Source organism: Seriola aureovittata, chromosome 23 (assembly GCF_021018895.1).
Source record: "Seriola aureovittata isolate HTS-2021-v1 ecotype China chromosome 23, ASM2101889v1, whole genome shotgun sequence".
Taxonomy (NCBI): Eukaryota; Metazoa; Chordata; class Actinopteri; order Carangiformes; family Carangidae; genus Seriola; species Seriola aureovittata.
In genome coordinates this window covers 15,666,247-15,687,897 of record NC_079386.1, presented here as the reverse complement: position 1 = coordinate 15,687,897, position 21,651 = coordinate 15,666,247, and the positions used below count along the sequence as shown (strand labels likewise).

The 21,651-nt window shown below is 42.1% G+C and overlaps 1 protein-coding gene across 3 annotated transcripts in view; it reads left to right on the top strand.

Moving 5' to 3' along the window:
- clcn5b (chloride channel, voltage-sensitive 5b) overlaps nt 1–21,651 on the top strand; it is a 30,647-nt gene that overhangs the window by 731 nt on the left and 8,265 nt on the right. For 2 of the 3 annotated variants that reach the window (XM_056369370.1, XM_056369368.1), the window contains exons 2-12: nt 34–183; nt 13,511–13,704; nt 14,324–14,423; nt 15,271–15,458; nt 16,186–16,308; nt 17,134–17,340; nt 18,133–18,213; nt 19,160–19,394; nt 19,499–19,674; nt 19,950–20,090; nt 20,724–20,910. In XM_056369370.1, the coding sequence (XP_056225345.1) occupies nt 45–183; nt 13,511–13,704; nt 14,324–14,423; nt 15,271–15,458; nt 16,186–16,308; nt 17,134–17,340; nt 18,133–18,213; nt 19,160–19,394; nt 19,499–19,674; nt 19,950–20,090; nt 20,724–20,910 (1,771 nt within the window). In that variant the 5' untranslated portion in view covers nt 34–44. Of the gene's footprint in view, nt 1–33; nt 184–9,458; nt 9,585–13,510; nt 13,705–14,323; nt 14,424–15,270; nt 15,459–16,185; nt 16,309–17,133; nt 17,341–18,132; nt 18,214–19,159; nt 19,395–19,498; nt 19,675–19,949; nt 20,091–20,723; nt 20,911–21,651 lie in introns of those variants that run through there. The other variant, XM_056369371.1, reaches the window with a different exon arrangement.

Here is a 21,651-nt window from a genome sequence, read left to right as displayed (position 1 = left end):
ACGGATGCTCTCCTCTTGTTGTGCTGTAAACAGGATTTGGAGGAATGGAAAACCCCGGCTACTGCACCGGGAGCTTTGACGGCCTTCATCACCCCAGTGACGATGATGATGACGAGATGGTGGACATTGCAGGAGCGACACTGGACTTCTCCACCACGGACGACGTCCCTCCTCTCAGCACAGGTAAGCCTCATTTACAGCTGGATAATGGGATGCACTTCATTCAGATGTTGTAAAGGATCAAATTAAGCTTTTGGCACGAGAGGATTTGTCCTTTTAAGCCAATACATCATAGCATGCAAAAATAGATTAAATACACTTCTGTTATTTTATAAGTGTTGCAGGAAAACCATGGCGGATACCATCAAAAGCACCATGTCGCAATCTTATGTGTTCAGTTTAGGGCTGCAACTTGCAATAATTTTCATTATTGATTATTCTGCTGATTAGTTTGACTTTTAAAAATGCCAGAAAACAGTAAAAACTGCTCGTTATAACTTCCCACAGATCAAGGTTGCATCTTCACATCTCTCGTTTTGTCAGAGCAACCATCTAAAATCCAAATATGTTCAATTTACCATCATGCATGATCATGCAAATCCTCACTGACCACGCACTGACCATGTAATCACAACATCCCTGATTCAACTCCAGCTGGAAAACTCGGTTGCATGTCCTACCTCATCTTTTTGTCCCCTCATTTCCTGTCAGCTCCCAACTATCCACTGTCTGAAAATGGCATTAAATGCCCCAGTTTGAGCTGAAAAGGATTTAAACTCAACCCCTTTCTTTCCTCTGGTAAGCTTTTTGGCAATAAACAGTCGGCCATAGTTCTTCATTGTACCAGAGTTTGTTGTTTAAAAAAAAAGAAAAAGAAAGAAAGAAGCTGTTCCACAAATGCTGGTGTGGTTAAACAGCTAATGTCATATTTGGAGCCATGGCACCGGAAATAATGAATTGTAGGATTGCTACAGAGTTGGCAGCCTTGCCTTGCTATTATCATCTCAAAGTATTGTTGTAAAATATTGTCAAAGCAGAAACTTCATTGACATGTGACTGCGTGTGAGATGAGATCATTTCCACAGTCCAGTGTGTGTCTGTTAGTGCCCTGAGGCAGTTGTCTACTGATAAGATATATCTGTAATTGCAGAGTTGTGTGTGTGTATGTGTGTGTGTGTGTGTGTCACATGCTTTTACTAAGTCATGGTCACACATCTGAATAATCCGTTAATACACGCTCTCTCTAGCCCCTTCTACATTGAGCTCTGGCTACACTGCCGCTCCCGTGTGTGATTTTTAGATAACATGTCAGCGTTCCAGAATCAGAGGCGTGACGTGTAATTCGGCAGCATGTGCGTCTGTCCCGCCATGCCCGCTCTCCCTTTTACACAGACGTCCGTTTGGCTCTGTGTAACACACACACACACACACACACACACACACACACACACACACACACACACACACACACACACACAAACCTGATTTACTGTATTTTGTTATGGTGCCCCACCAGAGCAGAAAAACAACTATTAAAGTGAGTTATAGTATTAGCCGTGTTTGTGGTAGTAGCTGGGCGACTTCCTCTAATCTGTGACATTTGTACCCACTGTTTCTACACCACAGTTTCCCGGTTACTGATGATGTCATCTCCAACGTCAAACGCTCTCTCTGATTCAAAAAAACTCCTCGTGGCCTCATGTAACTTAACACATGTAACACAACATGCGGCGCCCAGAGAGGAGTTAGATATCTGAAATGAATTATTACTGATGACTGCTCTGCTGTCATCTTTGACGTCATGTAAGACCTCAGATAGTCGCTGTGGAGAAGCCTCAAGTTACGTTAGTGCAGCAGAAATCCAACAGCAGCATCTAGTGAAGGGAGAAATATATTAACATGTAGATGAGAGAGATAAAGGCTGGTTTCTGATTTGCATTTTTGGCCTGAGAAAAGAGGTTTTTTTAGCTTTTGTTTGCAAAGCCCATAGTTCTTGGCAAAGTTATTGCTGAGTCACTGGTATCGATTAACAACCTTATTAACCTCCTCCTACTGCAGATGTAAGTTTAAATCCTACTTTAGTTCCCCAGAAAGTGAGTCTGGTTCCATATGTGTTTTTTTGGGCAGACTAATAACATCACAGAGAGCCAGTGCAAAGAATGGGACTGATTTTGTCAGCTTTCTTAGAGTTAGGTAACGGCGCAGCAGCAGCTTTTCTGATGAGCTCGGAGGCCAACAACCGTCCTCAGCTGAAGGAAGCATGATCGTACCACCCTGGATACCTGATAAATGATAGGTTTGAGTCAAATTTAACCCTTACATCATGAAGAGATTCCTTTTTTTTTAATAATAAATGATAAGCAACCAAGATTGAAAAGTAGAGGAGCTGATAGAGAAGGTGGAACAAATAAAAGCACTTCTGATTTTAGTTGCAGAAAGTTCTAGAGGTCAGAAAGAAAGAACTAACACTAAACAATAAAGCGTATTTGAATTTATCCCATGTTGCCATAGAAATAAATGGAGTAGTAGCTGCTCAAATGTTTTCCTTCCCTTGTCCAAACAGAAAAAAACCACTGCCTCTTCCTGTAGTTTTGATACAAACACCCTGACAGTCTCAATTATTTCTTATGTGGAAAAGCTGCTTCAGTTGTAACGTATACCTGTGGCCTTATTTGTAAAAATGCAAGTGTAAACATTGTAGTGTTTCCTCTTCGCTAATGTAATTCCAAGACTCTTCCTGATTTTTTTCTCTGCAGACAGAGTATCATGATTTTTTTTCCAGCACATTGAAAGTAATTTGAAATGGAAAATGCGGTGTCGGTTATCGAACCAGTTATTGCTGATGTCGTTGTGACGTGGGTTAAAAGTCGGTCTTTTTCTTCTGTTAAAATGAAACGCAATGAAATGCAAAGAATAAGTCTCCATCTGTGCTTAATGTTAAGACAAGGTTTTATGAGCATTGTCAGCCAGTGATCTCAGCTCTGACTGGTTACTAGTGATGTCACTGTTACTTCACCAACATTATATCCTCCCCACTAATTGAAACTGAGAGATAAGACTGTGCCAATAGGAAGGAAGTCTGGAGACGAGATTTTCTCTCAGTGGATGTAACTGCTGCTGCTGCTGCTGCTGCTGCTGGGCTGAACCACTGTTTGAACCACTGTGTCAGCCTTTTAAGGGGAGAAGAAATGCAGCCTTGTTTTCAAACTGTCAACCATGTATTTTCAAAAATTACACAGCGGGTTGTGAAAGAAAATCATAAGCCAGAGAGCGAGTCTTGTTGTGATTCAGCTCAGGCAGAAACTCAAGAATCAGCAAAACCGGAGTAGTAATGTTTCCGTCAGACAGTAGTGCTTCGCTTCGCGGCCTCAGTCTGATTATATAATTATGTGTCAGGCTCTGGGGAAATCAGGAGGTTTTCGGTTGGGAAGGCTGCTTAATTTCACCCACCACGGCGCAGAATTGATCATTAAAAGTTACTCTGCAGCCGTTTTTATCTCTGATGCCAGACATCGGCTCACGCAGACACCCGAAATTTAGACAATTATTTGTGTCTTGAATAGCATAAAGCCTTTTGTGACCATTCAGATTAACATCGACTGAACTTGCATTTTATTTCCTGCCATTTTTTTTTTTTTTTAGCAATTCAGCTCACACTTCCTCCTTTTCTTTTTCCTCTTGAGGCGAGTGTTGTTGAGTTCCCTAACTGCTCATTAGCGTGCACTTCAACTTGTTGCCAAGCAAGTCTTCTTAAAAGCCATTCTCGGTGCAGCCGTAATCATTTAGCCGTGTGCAACCTGTCACTCAGGGACTCATTAGCCTCCGGTGTTTGTGGAGAGGAGAGTTTGGGCCAGAGAGGGATTAATATCAAGGTCCTCTGATCCCTCGGTTAACCACTAGTGTACAAAGATGGTTCTGGAAAAAACTTACCAACAAGTTCAACAGTAGATGCTGTACCCAGTGAGGGAAAGAAGCATTTTGGTTAACCAGAAGGTTTCGACCTTGATGCCACATGTGGATAAATGTGGGTTCCAGGTCCGGCCTCCCCCACTCCAGCAACGTCTTGTCTTAAGGAAGTGAGCGTGTTGCTGCTTGTCCCTGCCGAAGAACACAAAGATAGAATCTATGTGATAACAGCAAAAATGCATGAAGACCAGACTCGGGAATGGGGGGAACGGGAACAAACGTGTGTTTTGTATTTATGGCCGTTAACTGATGGACCATAATTACCGTAGTAATTTATTGGGCTTAAACTGCTAAACACTTCACCTCCTAGTTATCCATGCTGATTTCCTCCAGTTCAATACTGCACCATAATTTTCCGATAATATCTGAGCAGTTAACATTTACAAGTGTTGATTGTTGCCACCACTTGACCCCCGTCATCTGCGTAATGTTTTATTGACGAGCGGGAACAGATGGAGAGATAAATGAAGAACTGCAGCCTGGAAGAAACAGTGACACACACATCTTGTTACGCTTTCCTGTGTTTTATTTGAAGGTTTGAAGATATGTTTGTGGTTTTTATGAACCAGAAACCATCCCAGTGTAGTTTTATATCTCCTCTCTGAGGCTTTTCTCTGGCGCTCTAGGAACAACAGGTCAGTGAGCCAATCAGAAGAGAGGAGGCTCTGAGCCTCTCTTCTGATTGGCTGCCTGGTTTCTGGGTAATCGAATAAAAATAGAGCAGATTTCAGGTAAAGACTCAGATAAACCTAATCCTTAAAGGTTGGCTGGTGGGTCCAGGTGGGCAGGGCTTGGGGCATGACTGAGAGCGAGCGATGATTGGTTCGTTGTGACATCAGCTCAGTTTCTGAATATAGGCTGTGTGCATTTATCTGTGGACTGAGCGCTTTGACACTCTCACAGTATAAATATAGAACCTAAACCTGCTTTATAATCAAAAAAGACATGGGAATTTCACTTTATACAATATGGGACTTTTAATAATGGCTTCACAAAATCATTATCAAGGGGAAAAAATTGTTTATAGATGAAACTGGACCTCATCCAGCCTTGAGTAGGAGGAAACGTTCACCCAAAAACCACATCAGGAAGAAGACTGGAAGAAATTATGGGTGCAGGGAATTCCCTACCAAGATGACAAAGCAAAAAGCAACCTGAGGTGAAGAACACTTGTACTACAGTATATGTTTTATACTTAAGCTTCATTCACTGAGTCGAATCTGGCTTCCATGTTAAAGTTCATCTACTTTTTCTTGTTTTTGTGCCGTGAATTTGTTTGTATCTACTCCTTTGGTTTATCACAGGAGTTGTACAACTCAGGATTATTATTATTATTGCCAATAATGTTTCTATTGCTTGGTATATTGACATCACATCCTCTCAGTGTTGCTGTTGTAGGCAGCTTTGTGAATCAGGCTGTCAGCGCTTTAGCTGGTGTTGACAACAGGATATAATGATTGACAGGGCATGAGTCACAGCTCTGGGTACAGTGTGTCTAACTGTGTGGAAAGGGTGGAGCAGGAAATAGGGAAGGTGGAAATAATAGAAAAGAGATGAGTGAATGGTGAGATGAATAAAAGGAAAGGCGGCCATTTTTGACGTGAGGAATGTCGAACAGATTTTTTTTTTTTTTTATAGACCAACAAGCTGTAAAATTAAACATTGACCTGTGGTTATCCCGGCTCTTTTCTGATGGGATGTTTCAAAACTCCGCCTACAGCACTGGTTTCTGCAGAACGTGGGTCGACTGGAGGTCACCCGGGGACATTTTGAAAGCCGTGAATTTGATAGCAGCTGTCAATCGGTCACGGCTCTGCCTCTTACATCCACGCAACGAAGAAGGGATTTGCTGAGTCCACATAGTCTTCCTTTTTACTGCAGTACCCTCCTTCTCATTCATACAGTTGGGAGCTACCAGTGCAACCACAGAGCTACTCGTAAACCTCAAGATGCTCCACCGGTTCAGTTAGAGGTGAAGTGCTAAATTCAAACGCTTAGTCACAGCCATCACCATTGAAAAGAGCCTTGAGAACTAATGATTGTTTTAGTCTCACATTATGCTCAACAGGTTTTGTTTGAGATAAAACATCATGCATCAACCTAAATATTTTCAACCCAGTCTTGTAGAGCTGGGTATCCCGTGGGATAGGGCTTCAAATAATCAATACTTTTGGTATCAATTAATCGACGAATTGTTTTCTAGATTAATAGATTGTTTACTGTATAAAAGTCCATTAAATTCAAGGTAATCTCATCAAATTTCTGCTTTTATGTAACCTAACCCCAACCGTCTGAAAGCTGAAGATTCTCAATTCACATAACATCAGACTTTTGAGAAGCTGGAAGCAAAAAATATTAATTAATTTTGTGCTTAAAAAATTATTTTAATCATCCAAACAGTTGCTGACCCGAATTTTCTTTGACTCATGGATTAATTAACTACTGATTAGAACGTGATCAACATCAGTGGTAATATGAGACATTACCACGGCTAACCAAAGCTACAACAATACCAAAGCTAGTTCCTTGACACCTGAATTTATATCTAATATTATGTATAAACACATAAAATATATGTATATATCATCAACATTGCCTGTAAATCCAACTTTCAGGACCTAAAACATTTGATACTTAATGCTGCAGTCACGTTTCGACTGGTATTCAAAATGTATTTAGGTTAAGTACCCGGCCTTAAACGTATGTTGCTAAACCGTTTTTTAGAAGCTGCTTTGTACTGATAAAAAGCCATTCGGCTCTTGGCTGTACAAAACGCTGCAGACTCTCTCGTTCAGTTTATTCTGTACTGCAGTTTTTCGCATTAGTTCAGGCTGTATTATCGGCTCGGTCCAACAAAACACCAGTTACAAAATTTCCTCAGAAGTGTTTCCTTTGCTTCCTTTCCTGTAACATCTGAGCCAGATTTCTTGTGAAGTCGTTCCCTGTAGTCTTCCAGCACGACAGTTGTGTCATATGATATTTTAAAGTTTCTTTTCCCAGCATGTGGAAACCTTTATGAAAATTAATCGAATCAACTGCAGAGACACACATTCCATCTTTATTCAATTTCCTCCGACCCAGTAAATATGATTTAAAATCTTCCACTTTTCAAACCGACATCAGGCCGCGATACCAACATGTTCCAGAGATGCTTGTTTGTAGTCGCCAAAGCGTCACGGGGGTCACATGAGATGCCACTTCCCATGGCAACCAGCCCTCAGGAGTTCAAAGTTCAAACCTTCGCTGGAGACTGTGTGTGTGTGTGTGTCTGTGACTGTCTTGCCTTTTTTACTCTGTGTGTGTGTGTGTGCGCGTAAATCACTGCCACAGATAACATACTGTGTAGGTTTTGGCAGACAGCGCCGCGGTCATATGACAAAGAGTGTGTGTTGAATTTTCTCGAGTTTTCTGTAAGGAATTAAGGATGTGTGTGTTTGTGTGTGTGTGTGTGTGTGTGTTGCTTCTTCTGTAAAAATGTAAGATTATAGTCATGTTCAGCCCCTCAGGACAAACACACACACACACACACACACACACTCCCACACACATAGACACAAAGTGAGTGCTGAGCTCGGCACGGCACCTCTTGCTGTGTTGCTGACGCATTTTATAAGAGGTGCGGACACCCGATCGGCTCACACAGTGAAATCTTGTTTTTCTTTCTGCAGTTGAAGTTGTGGACATGATTCTTGTGTGTTTGTGCCGCAGGTTTCACGGCACAAAACACAAGGAAAATCCAGTCTTATTTTGTTAAGTCTCGCTACTAGAAGTCAGAGCTCTCTTCCTTTACTTGACGTTACATTATTCACATATTATACAGGACGGTGGGGCAACAGTAATGCAGGGGTTTGCTCTGCTGCTGGGAAGAAGACGGCTCTTGTTTTCCCTTCTTTCTCTGACATGATCTTCTCTTCAGTTACTGACTGTTGTGGGCTTCTTGTACAGTCCGTGCGTGCGCATAATGCAGCTTGTTCAAGCGTAGTAAGAGTTGACGTTGGCCTGGCACGGCTTAATTGTGTTAATGGAACATAAGTAAGTCAAATTTTGTCTTGAGCTCTTTTTATTTGTTTCTTAAAGTGGCAGCACGGTGGCTCAGTAGTTAACACTTTTTTATCAGTGTGTGTGGTTTGTCTGTGAACTTCCTGATGGGCTGGTAACCTGCGAATGAATGAAATTGGTACATGCCTCTCACGCTGTGCATTCTGGGTTGTCCTCCTCAACTCCCTGCATGGTCAAGTGCATATAAAGAGGATGGAATAACATTTTCTTTTTCTTTTTTTTCTTCTTGCTTGATTGACATTTTAAAGGAAACTCTGTGTAGCACAACTGCCTGTTTGGCACCGGCTCACCACTTCTATTTCCTGTTAATTTGTCATGTTGAGAAAAACACATTTGGGCTGGTGGCTTTTCATCAGGTGTCTCCAGGACCACAAACTGAAACATGCCACAGTGAAGTTTACTCTCAATATTACAAGTTGTGACTCTCTCAGGCTGTTTCCTCTCTTTGTGCTCCTTTCAAGTAGGTGAAGCTGTGCCAGAAACGCCTCCACTACTTTCATTTCATTCATTGTCTTGTCTCAAAGGGCCGAGTAGACGCGCTGTTGTGTCCGGTCTGAAATTACAAGTCGAGTCACATCGTTCTTTCTTTTCATTTTTGCTGTAAAACATTACAACTTTGTCTTTGGCTTTTTCTTTTTTTCCCCAGACAGAAAGTAAAGAGTAGAAAAACTGCCACAGTCCAGTCCCAACTTTTCAATGTAAGCAGTCACCACGGTCCAAGGAATTTGACTGTGGTTCAGCTCTATCTACTTTAGATATACAGTTTTGTATATCTCACGTAGACCTTTTTGTGTGAGAGGATGTAAAGTAACAGTTCTCCTGAGGTCACAGCAGAATAAGTGTTACTGAAGTCTGAATTTAGGTTCATCGTTTCGGGATCTCTGAAATATTAAAGACCCAGACGGTAAACAAAGGTTCATGGTTTTTATCCACAGAGTTTAGTTTGTTCAAACTGTGCTCTTCTGTGCTATTCATTTTGTGAACTATATATATATATATCAAAAAAATATTACATCTGATTTCTTTCACAGCTTTCCTGATCAGAACAAGAGCTTGTCAGTGTTTGAAATGTAAAAAGGTTTCACTCCCTGAATGGGCTGAATGGAAAGAAAATGAACCCACAACCTGACCCTGTCACGAAGCACTGTGTATCACACAATCTCTCTTCCTGACAGCCGTCAGATTCCCACAGGATTCAAAAGGTTTAAAGACCTTATAAACACGTTACCTCATTTTTTTACACAGTGACCCACCGTGGCCAATCAGGGAGGGCTCACAAACGCTCTCAGCCTATTAAAACCAGTTCCCACCAGCTCAGCAAGTCATCATCTACTTCCCAGACACATTAGCCAATCAGTACTCATCTTCAGAGCTTCGTGGGAGTGCTCTGGTGGAGTCCACTTCCTAGAGGAGTCCAGAGGAGGGAAGAGGTTCCCAGTTTGAGTTGTGTCATTGACTGTGGATACTGGGGGGTGGGTTACTGGTTTGGGTCCAGGAATGAAAGATGGTCTGGGAGTTCTGGACTAAGCAGCTGGATGAGGAGGAGCTGGTTGAAGATGGTGAGTTTGGGACTGAGTTTGTAGCTCTGGACTTTTTTTTTTCAGCTGTCTGATAAAGTCTGCACTCTGCTTGCATGCTGTCATAAATGAGAAGCAAGTGTTAAATACGCCAAGGATTCAAGGAAAGACTGTTTTCATCTCTTGGCAGACACACTTGCTGAGTTACTGATTATATTTCTGCAGCGCCTTCACTGCAGCTACCTGTATGTATGTATGTATGTATGTGTGTGTGTGTGTGTGTGTGTGTGTGTGTGTGTCGTGCGTCTGCTTTAATGTGCATTTAAATTGTGATAAGTTTTATAACAGAAAGTGGCTTTATTGTGTTTTTGCTGATCAGTTGAACTCTAACACAGTGGAGTTTAATCATTACGATCATTTACAACCCATCAAGCTCTGAGTCATATGGTTAATGTTAGTGTGCTGCAGCTTGCATGAAGGAAACAGAGCTGTTTGGTGCTTGCCTGTGTGTGTGTGTGTGTGTGTGTGTGTGTGTGTGTTTGTGTGTTTACAGCTGTTTTAGTCGCTGGATTTGACACACAGTTCAACAGCAACGGATACATGATGAATTCCAAACACTCTTATCTGTGTGTGTGTGTGTGTGTGTGTTGCTGTATTTCCCATTTCATTCATGTTAGAGGTCACAGACTGTTTCGTCTCTTTATATTCAGTCGTGACCTCACAGCTGAGGTCAAACTCATAACCTTACCACTTGTTTTCTTTTGTTGCCTTTGCTGCTTTTTTTATGGCAGTGCACGCAGTGAATATTAACAGCTTTAGTCTGAAGTCCCCTCTGTGTATTAGGGCTGTGAATATTTTAATTCCTGGATGTGATCCTGTAAGACTCGGAAATGACAAATTCCTGTTGGTGTTATTCTCTTCAAGTGTGTTTGGGTTATTTCTCGAGGTTTTGTTTTGGCTGTCGCGAATAAGTTGAAAGGGTCAGTCACAGTTGTTGTGTTTTTAATGGGGCAAATCCATCATGAAGAGCACAGACCTCCGCCAAGGCAAATGTCAAACGAGATACACCAGACTTCATAGAGAAAAAGAAAATTCTAATTCATGCTAAATGATTCGGATCTGCCCCAAAATTTAATGGGTTTTTCCTTGTCCCGTGACCCGTCCCTCCAACAAGTTCTGTGCAAATCGGTTCAGTCGCTTTTGACACAGGTGGAAAACATAACCTCCTGGTACACAAATCTTTTAATGATAGCAGTGGCGTTTGGTAAGGCAAATAGTCTCAATAAGATCTCATGTTGTATAATTGCTCTCTCAGAAAAAGTGATTGTGTAGTATTGTTGTTATGCTTAAATGAAACTTTAAACTTTAGATCCAAAGAACAAGTTATTATTGAGTTTACATTGAGCGGTTAAAAGTTTCCATCAGGAAGGAAAGATCAGGAGACATGATGTAAGACATTGATCGAGATAATAGGTTTAAATCTAATTTCTTCTGTTCAAGTTGTCTTACTGTTACTGCTATTCACTCTGCTTAATAACAATATTTATATTATAATGTATATTATTCTATAGTGGATGATTTTGAGGGTTGAGCAATGTATGCCAGATATAACATCAGCCCAGACAAGCTAAAAGTTTTCCATCCATTCATTCTTCAAACTCACAAACAAATTGCTTCTTTTTAATCCAAGCTCTTCTTGTTAAGACCTGGGTCGTGTTACATTGTAGGTTTCCTTATCATCAGCTGACTGCTGTTTTTCTAAAGTTGTTGACGGTGATATGTTGCGTAACTTGAGATGGAGAGTTTTGTAACCTAAAGACCGAATGACCTGGCAAAGATATTAACAATAAACATGTTTTGTCACCTTGAGTCACATGAGATACCATCAGTGTCTCTGTGAGCGAGGCACTTTAACTCCCAGCTCCTCCAGTACACGTCAGGCTCTGGGCATTCTGGGTATGCATGTGTACATATATATATACTGTATATAGTGTTTTGCAGTGACTTTATGAGGAACTGGAACTTTTGTTGGGTTTTTGGTTTTACTCAGACTTCCCTGTCTTTATCTGATTTATAGAAGGAACGCAAAAGTGTGAAAAACTGCAGATTGTGCTTGTCTGTGATCACACATATAATATACTGCTTACGTACAATTCACAGTTGATGTCACGGATTACTTATATCAACCTCATCTGTAGCTGCGACGGAAATAGTCATGGAACATTGTGTTTGTCCAGTTTTCTGCAGAAATCTTTGGGGGAATTTTCTTTAAAGATGCTGTATTTTAAAAGAAACTTTGATATAGGTCAGTTGGACTTGAAACATGTCGATTTCAGGTGACAGGTTTTCTTGTTTCGCTGGTCTCTAACTGACAGAGAGAGAGAGAGCATTTAATTCATTCACTCACGACATTCTTGGAGCAAATTCATGTTTAAAACCAGTCGAACTGGTCGGCTCAGGTGTGTGAACGCTTGTTTCGCGTTAATGCATGGCAACGTTCTCCTCCCTCAGTGTCATGTCGAAAATGTGTGAAGATTTAAAATAGAAAATGTGAAGGAATCCTGAATGTGTGGATGCTTTATGGTCTCCTGCGGCAGCTAGCTTTACTGTGGGACTGCTACAACAAAGACTCCACCTGAGTGACACTTTTCCTTTTTTGAAATATTGTGAAAGTGATCGCTACGTTTTCGTCTATCATCTGGGTTTGCATGTAGATCCCCAGCAGCTCATTAAACGTCTGTTTCTCCACACAGACAGGAAGCACCGCTTCCATCTCCATTATTTACATTCATATTATGACTTCCATTAATGCTCAAATGAAAAGTCTTTATTTCTGCTCAGCCGATTGTTTTTATCCCACAATGAATCATCTCAAGCCTCAACTCTGTTGTTGGTTGTCGTTTCCTGTTTCTGGGGAGCGCTGTTTGTGATTGGTCGCTGCTGTCTGGTATTTGCAGGCTTGACTGCAGCTCAGACGCTGCCACGTACTAAAGCTCCTTTGTTGTGGGCCACATGAGAGAATGCAGCTGGAGACAATCCCATAGCTTTTTTAAAATTTTTTGTGTGTCTTTGCCCTCAAATGCTCATCAATACACTATTGTGAAGAATGGTGTTATCAATATCACATCTACAGGTTACAAATACTCATTTTCCGCTTCTCTTTTGTGCAATGTTCTGCATCAACAGTCAGCAGTAATAGTGGGATTGCTGCTGCTAGCACTTTCTCAAGACTGGTGTGTGTGTGTGTGTGTGTGTGTGTGTGTGTGTGTGTGTGTGTGTGTGTGTGTGTGTGTGTGTGTGTGCATGTTCTTCGTGCATGAGTTGGGGTGTCTGAGAGAAGAAGGCATCCATATTTCTGCAGCTGGAGAACAGTGTCTGCTCTTGTTAAAGACATTTCTGTCACTCTCATAAATGCTCACACTATTAAAGATTTAAATATAGTGTATGAATTTTAGATGCACTGAATTGTGAAACACTTTGATTATTGAAGATCAGTCTTGAAAACAAATGACTGCACAAACTTTTATTTGTCTATGACTCTAAATAAAGTGACAGGCTGTATTTTGTGACTTGCTCTTGGCTATATTTGTACCAATCTTTGATATTAGACTTATTTGAAATGTGTGTTGCAATATGTAGAAACTGTGCCACACTGGGCCTGACTTATACTAAAATAAATTCAATATATGTTCATTATTGTTTTAATGTAGCGTACTGCTCATCTAAAACTATGTGTTCTGACTGCACAAATAAATAAACAAAGTAATATCAAAGTTAAAAAACAAACAAAGTGATTATAAGAGCATTTAAATAACTCTGAAATGACGAGGGAAGAACAGTGTGGCAGCAAACAACAGGCCGGTGTCTGAGTGTGACGATGTTGTTGTGCGTCTAAAACGTATGTCTCTCTTTCTTCCCTCTCTCTCTCTCTCTCTCCCTCCTTCTGACTCCCGCTTCCTCTTTCCCAGGAGGTTACGAGGAGTACGGCAGCGGCAGCAGCAGCGGGAGCAGCAACAGCAGAGCAGCCGGTATGAACGGTAACGGCCCCACTAAGCTGGTGGACCCACTGGAGGACCCGCTGCCCGGAGTGGGCACCTATGAAGACTTCAACACCATCGACTGGGTCAGAGAGAAGAGCAAGGACCGCGATAGACACAGAGAGGTATGAAGAAGAGCGGCTTGTGTGTCGTTTTTTATTTTTAAGGGAACTGCAAACTCCAGTCATATTTGAGTCATAATCATTCAGTTAGTTAGAATCAGTATGACACGATAAAGCTCTTATCGTATGAAACTGTACATGCAGATTAAGATATGACACAGAGATATGAAAAGGTATATGTCGAGTCTGACGACCGGCATGTTTAACCACTGTTTATGCAGAGAGAGATCATCATGCTCTTGCTCCTCTGTCCCACATTTTCACACATGGAAACTGGAGAACTAAAGCGTGCGTGCCGTCCTTTGTAAAGTAGCTGATGAAGAAGTGGATGTGTTTGGACTTTGTGATCCACTTTCACACCCTGATGGATGAGATGCTTTATTAATCCCATTGCGGGGGAATTTAAGTGTTACAGCAGCTACAGGAAACAGGTCAAAATACCTGAGATCAGTGTGCTTAAATGGGACGTTTGTTTTAGCACTGAAGCAGCGACATAGATATAAAGTATCACTGATGATATATATAATGTAATATAATACAGGATAATACATGAACAGAAACAGCAACATGATGACCATGATGATGACGATCACTTTTATAATATTGATCTCTGTCCATGCAGATCACCAATAAGAGCAGACAGTCCACTGTGGCCCTGCTGCACAGCGTCAGTGATGCCTTCTCTGGGTGGCTGCTCATGCTGCTGGTGGGACTCATGTCAGGTAGTCCACACACACGCACACACACGCACACACACACACTATATTTCTTTAACCTTTAAAGCTCGAGACACCACAAACCAAATTCCACTCGTCTCATTTGAATGTGGGCGGTAACTTTCAATAGCATGACATTTAAAACCCACAACAAATAAAACACCAAAACTATCTGTGCAGCCAGATATCATTTTGTCCTAAAAATTTGAGGCACATTGAGTTGCACTGATATTCACGGTGCACATTATGTATGGTGACGAATTTACACTGCAACACTGGCACGGGATGATAAATCTAAACCACATTAAAGCCCATCTCTCTACCAGGTGGTTTATCTCTACATGATCTGTTATGTAACATTCAGACATCTGGTACTGCAAATCCAAAGGCAGTTAGAATCTGGTCATGGAAACATGTCAAACTGTACTATACACTGTTCTGTGTAAAGTACAGAATACAGATTAAATAAGATTTACTTGCATGGCTTCTCAAAGACAAAATGTCAGTGCTGTTTATACCTTTCCTCTCGTTTCTGTGCTGCCTGAATCAGCTGAAAGTTAATTCCCATGTGGTGACAGACGGCAGGTGTAGAGCCACAAAATAGCACAAACATGGCACTGAAAATAGGCAGGGTGACATATTTATAAAGAAGATTAATGTTAATTACATTGGTTAGAAGCCTGGCAGGTAATTTTCTTAGTTTTTTTTACAAGGAAGCCAAAAAGTTCACGTCAGAAATTGGACAGACCACAAGGATGCACATTTAACAGAGGCAGAGTTAACCTAAAAAATCAGCTTCTTACAGTGTTTGAATGGAAAGAAAACCTTCTGTTTTCCTTCCTCCGCCCTCCAGGTGCTCTGGCCGGTGGCATCGACATCGCAGCCCACTGGCTGACAGACATGAAAGGCGGCGTGTGTCTCATCGGCTTCTGGTTCAACCACGAGCACTGCTGCTGGAAGTCCAACGAGACCACGTTCCAGGAGAGGGACCAGTGTCCACAGTGGCAGAGCTGGGCCGAGCTCATAACGGGAACATCAGAGGTAGAAGAGCGTGTTAAAACTCAGCTGGAAAAGCAGATGAATCCATTGTGAAAATGTTTTTTCTGCACAATTAGATCCATGAAATTTACACGTAGTAGCCAAGCCTTCTCATGCAAATCTTTCAGTGGACTGACGGAGCAAAAGTTGGACTTGTAAACTGTGTAAATACACAAACTCCTTGGCTCCAGATGTGTGAATGAAGTATGAGAACTGGGCACTACTGTTGTATCGTGTCTCACTATTTGCAATCAATCAATCAGTCAGACTTTATTTGTATAGCACCTTTCATACAAACAATGCAACACACAAGTGCTTTACAGAATAGAAGCAATAAAAAAAACAACCCCACACACACACACACACACACACACACTAACATACACAGAAAACACAGTATAGAAGAGAATAAAACCAGAAATAAAAGTAGGATATTAAAAGGAAACCAATCCTATCCTTAAAATATAAATAAATAAATAAATGTACTGGCACTGCTGCACACTGAACACACACTCACAGTTCCCATTACTCTAGTAATCGTTGTAATGGTGCTCTGGTTCCGTCTACTGGTTGTTAGCTGTAATGACACAATAACACCAGAGCTCAGTGAGGAAGGAGAAGTTGATGTTTTCTTTATGATTTATAACTTTGGATTTCTGCCTGTTGAGAAATCATATATATATATATATATATATCTACCTACTTCATGTGTGTGTGTTTCCCCCTGCAGGGTGCGTTTGCCTACATAGTGAACTATCTGATGTACATCTTCTGGGCTCTGCTCTTCTCCTTCCTGGCGGTCACGCTGGTCCGGGCCTTCGCTCCATACGCCTGTGGCTCAGGAATACCAGAGGTGAGGCTGCACTTCAAATGATCACGGGTCGTAAAAAGCATGATGATGATGATGATGAACAGGATTTGTAGCTGTATGTAAATTACATGCGATTCTTCTTCTTCTTCTTCTTCTTTTTTTGTCTGTTTTTATGCTGGGGAGTGTTTGTAATCCTGCTCCAGCTCAGTTAGCCTCTGATTGTCTTTAGCTTTGTTTTTCATTAAAACACATTTTGTAGATACTTCTTCCCTGTTCCTATTACAGCGTCTATTTCCGCTGATTGAATAACATCCAACTCTCTGCGATCCCTCTGTCAGTGTTTGTTTTTTCCTCTCCTCTTGTTTCTTTGACTCATTTTCTGAGGAGGTGAAAAGCTGAAGAATTTTTATTTTTTTTACATTTTTCTCCCTCTGGAAATACAAGTGGAAAACCTGACCGAGCACAAACACATCCAAACTGATTCACCCGTTTCATATATACAGCTGAAAGCACACAAACACACACAGCTCCTTCCTGCACACGCAGACGCCGTTCCCTCTCACTCTTCCTTCATTCTCGGGGAACTCGAGTCGCCTTCTCCTAACAAGCCTCATCGCTGTAAGGTCAGACGGCGGTCAGCAGCCTAACGAACACCGGATTAACCGCTAATTAAAGAAAAATATCCAGAACACAAACTTCACTTTTCGCTCCTCCGCTTCCATCGGTGTTTACACTCTCCTTCTCTCGGCTATACGCTCGCATAAAGCATAAACAGACACATGAGTGCAAACACATCCTGATCCGCTCTGCGCACACAAACTAATCCGTGCGCAAACAAACACTTTCTCTTTTTCTTTCCCCCCTCAGATTAAAACCATCCTCAGTGGCTTCATCATCCGCGGCTACCTGGGGAAGTGGACCCTCATCATCAAGACCATCACCCTGGTTTTAGCCGTCTCCTCCGGGCTCAGTTTAGGAAAGGAAGGCCCTCTGGTCCATGTAGCATGCTGCTGCGCTAATATACTGTGTCATCTGTTCACCAAGTACCGCAAGAATGAGGCCAAGCGGCGAGAGGTAGGCCAAATGACGAGGGATGTTATTTTCAGCTCGGGATTTAGTTTTGCATTTTTTGGACAGATGCTGATGAAATGGAGTTGGAACGCTAAGAGACGTTCAAACAGTAGATCAACTTTTTAGTCGTGGTCGTCCGCCTGAAAGGAAAGTGTGATAAGTTATTTATCAGTTTGTTTTTTTCCAATAAGAGAAAGATAATCAACCATGTGTCAAAAAACAAACGACAGGGAGAGAGAAAAGTCAAGAATATTCATAATAAAAATGCCTTTATTTCTCATCTGCAGCTGTGAAGCTGTTTTTCTCTGTTGTTAATGGAATATCTTTGTGTTTTTTTTCTGTTCGTTGGACACAAAAAACAATTTGAAGACGTTACGCTCGGCTCTGGGATCTTATTCTGGCCTTTAGAGAATAAATGATTACACAATTGCACGAATGCACTGCTGCCAAATTTTGCCTTTATCACAAAAAGAACTGGGAACTGCCTATTTCGATGAAACCGGCCTGTTCTGACTCAGCTGTTATCCAGTAAATCTACTGTCTGAAAGAATGAATGTTCAGTTAACAATAAAGACGACGCAGAACAAAAAGTGACTCACACTGATAAAAGGCGAAATGAAACGGTTCCTTCTAAACAGGAGTGAGATAACTTAAATCCTTTACTTGATTAAAGTCGAATTTTTCTACACTGACACACAGAAATCAAATAATAAACTCCTGTCATGTCATGAATTTCATCTTTGTATAAAGTCTCCGTTGAACTTAATTAAGATGCTTTTTCTTTCTTTCTTGCAGGTGTTATCAGCAGCAGCAGCGGTTGGTGTGTCAGTGGCTTTCGGTGCTCCCATAGGAGGAGTCCTGTTCAGCCTGGAAGAAGTGAGCACAGTTATTTACTGACCGATTAACCACTTTTCAACCGGTAATCCCCTGTCTGCATCTGTGTAGACTGATGCTGAGATCTCAGACAACATCAGATGATATCTGCCGCAACACCAGACCGAAAACCTACAGCGGTTAGAGACAAAGTTGATTTGATCGCAGCGAACAAACGGAATCTGATTTTTCTTGTGTCTCCTGCGTCAGAGCAATTCGCTCAAGTGCCAGTTATTTTAATCACTGCCAGATAACAGGGCTAATCTGAATGGGTTTTAATTGCTCTCCAGTTCTTGTTTAGTTTTCCTGTGAACACATGACTCTGTGCTGGAAACCGCACAGCGCTGGCACCTGAGACGAATATAACAAACCATGAAGAAATGTTTGCATCTTGGCAGCTCTGTAATCCGTCTTCAGTAAAACACCCGGGGAGCTGTTGGATGAGGACACTGGGACTTTTTCTGTGGGCACTTTGACCACATAAGTTTGGATCCAAAACCTTTCAGCTTTCGAGAAGTTCAAAAATGAAAGAACTATGCATGTAATTATTTTTTTTTTAAGCGAGTGAATTTATCAGATTTCTTTTTATTTATTCTGGAAAAGAAACATGATAAACGGAAAAAGAGATTGGGAAACCATAAAACATAATAGAAGGACAATTTATGTAGAATTGTCCATTTATACTTAATTTATAATCCAGATTGTTGTTTATACCACTAAGTAATGTTATGAAAAAGATCCTAATCTTAATCTACAGTTTTTCACATGTAACTGTTTATAGTCCTTTGTGAGGTTTTTATGACACTACTCGCAGCTCTTGCCTCCTTTTTCTAATATTATTCGTGTGGTAAATCTTCAGATTGTAAACATTTATATTGTCAAAGAAAAACCAGGTTTCTCTTCTTTATCATGTTAAGGTGTGATGTGCCTCTCTCTCTCTCTCCTCCAGGTGAGTTATTACTTCCCTCTGAAGACTCTGTGGCGCTCGTTCTTCGCCGCTCTGGTCGCAGCCTTCACCCTGCGCTCCATCAACCCGTTTGGAAACAGCCGCCTGGTGCTGTTCTACGTGGAGTTTCACGCCCCGTGGCACCTGGTGGAGCTGGCCCCTTTCATCCTGCTGGGGATATTCGGCGGCCTCTGGGGGGCGCTGTTTATCAAGGCCAACATTGCCTGGTGCAGGAGACGTGAGTGGTGAAGACATGGTGAAGTCAGAACTTTCTTTCTAACCCCACATCACCCTACAAATCAGACAACTCTCTCTCTCTCTCTCTCTCTCTCTTTTCTCCAGGTAAAACCACTCGTCTCGGTCACTACCCCGTCATCGAGGTGCTGGTGGTCGCCGCGCTGACCGCCCTGCTCGCCTACCCGAACAGTTACACCAGGATGAGCGGAGCTGAGCTCATCTCGGAGCTGTTCAACGACTGCTCCCTGCTCGACTCCTCTCAGCTCTGCGGCTACGAACAGGTTGGCTTGTTGTGTGTGTGTGTGTGTGTGTGTGTGTGTGTGTGTGTGTGTAACTATAAATCGAAACATTTCAAATCAACATTTTGCAAACAGATCAGACAGTAAGTGAAACGAGGCAATAGAATATGTAAAAACAATAATTATGGATGAAACAATATAAATAAAACATGTATCAGCCATTACCAAAGACAAAGAAATTTCTTGTTTCTGCCCGTCCTCTTATTTCTCTTTTCTGTTTCTGTCTGTCCGTCCTTCATCTCTCCGCACACCTCCAGCCGGCCAACACGTCAGACACAGGTGTAGGTAACAGCCTCGCAGACCGACCCGCGGGGAAAGGCCTTTACACCGCGCTGTGGCAGCTGGCTCTGGCCTTAGTCTTCAAGATGATGATCACTGTGATTACCTTTGGCATGAAGGTTAGTGGAAACACACTCGCGCACACATGCAAACGTTATAAGTTTTGTGTCCCCGCGGTGCAAAGTGTCAACACTCTCCTCTCCTCCTCTCTGTCTGACGCTGGTTTGAGTTTCTCACAAATGCGGCATTCTCTGTGAAATTACTACACGAGCAGCTGTCTCAGAAACGACTGGAACCAGTTTTGTGGTCCAGTCGTAGTGTAACTGAACCTCCTTTCTGCGAGTCTTCGTGCACTGAGCATCACAGCAACATGACTCATCATCATGTGGCTTGCTGCAGGATGGAGGTATCGGTAGAAATTAAACGCCTGTGGGCTTCACATCCTGATTTTAAGAAAAGACGTATGAACAGAGGTCACATTATAGCACCCAGACAGTTTAAAGTACCCGGAGTTATCTGGAGTTCATCTTGGATTTAATAACATCCACACACTTTCTGAAGCCTGAAAATAGAGGCCCCGCCTTTCTACTTGTTGTAATGAGATTCCCAAAGATTCATGTCCCTAAAAACCCAAAGCATCTTCATCACTTTGTGTCTTATTTTGTGCATGAGAATCAATAAATCTCATTAGATCTCACCACATCAGTGTTTCACTTCCTTAACTTCTTTTACAACAACATTCCTCCCTCCAGGTCCCCTCCGGTCTCTTCATCCCCAGCATGGCCGTCGGAGCCATCGCCGGCAGACTGCTGGGCGTCGGCATGGAGCAGCTGGCCTATTACAACCACGACTCCTTCATCTTTAAAGGGTGGTGCTCGCCGGGAGCAGACTGCATCACTCCGGGGCTCTACGCCATGGTCGGAGCCGCCGCATGTTTAGGTGAGACACGACTAACGCGAAGCTCATGGGTTGAAAGACGCCCTGAGAGGCGTGTCCCCGCTTTCGACTCCCTGTCTGCCAGACCGTTTGCTGCATGTCTTCCTCCTACTCTCTCCCTGAATTTCCTGTTTGTAATAAAATGGGACAAAAACAAACAAAAAAACGAAAGATGGGCGATGCACAATAAAGACACTTGAGCTTGGTCACGATTAGAGGATGAGATCATTTTGCCCGAGTATTTAGACGGAGTTTATCCCGAAGGTAAAGCTCCACAAAGTAACCAGAAATCTACCATCGTACACGCAAACAACCCAAACATGGTGTCATGGCTTCCCGCCTCAGGGGGAGCGTGAGGAGCTCAGAAGCAGCTTGGAATAGATGAAAGGACGCGGCGCGGTTGTTTTTGGGCATTTGATCAGGATATTTTGTGCATGCCTCTCTCCGCGGCGGTATCCTTCACACATACAAACGGGAACATGCCAGAGGGATTGAGATTACATGTTCAGTCTAACTGAGGAATGTCTTGGGATGCCCAGGGAGCAGATGGATGTGGGTGGGGAGAAGAATGGCTGGACCACTCCGCTCACTTTGTTCCCAGACTCAGTTAAATGGTCTCAGATCATTGGATGAAGGGAGACCTTACACTCATTTTGAATTATATTATTAACTTATCCTGCACAAACATATATATATATATATATATATAGAAAAACAGCAACAACGAAAAAAATCTTCTGTAAA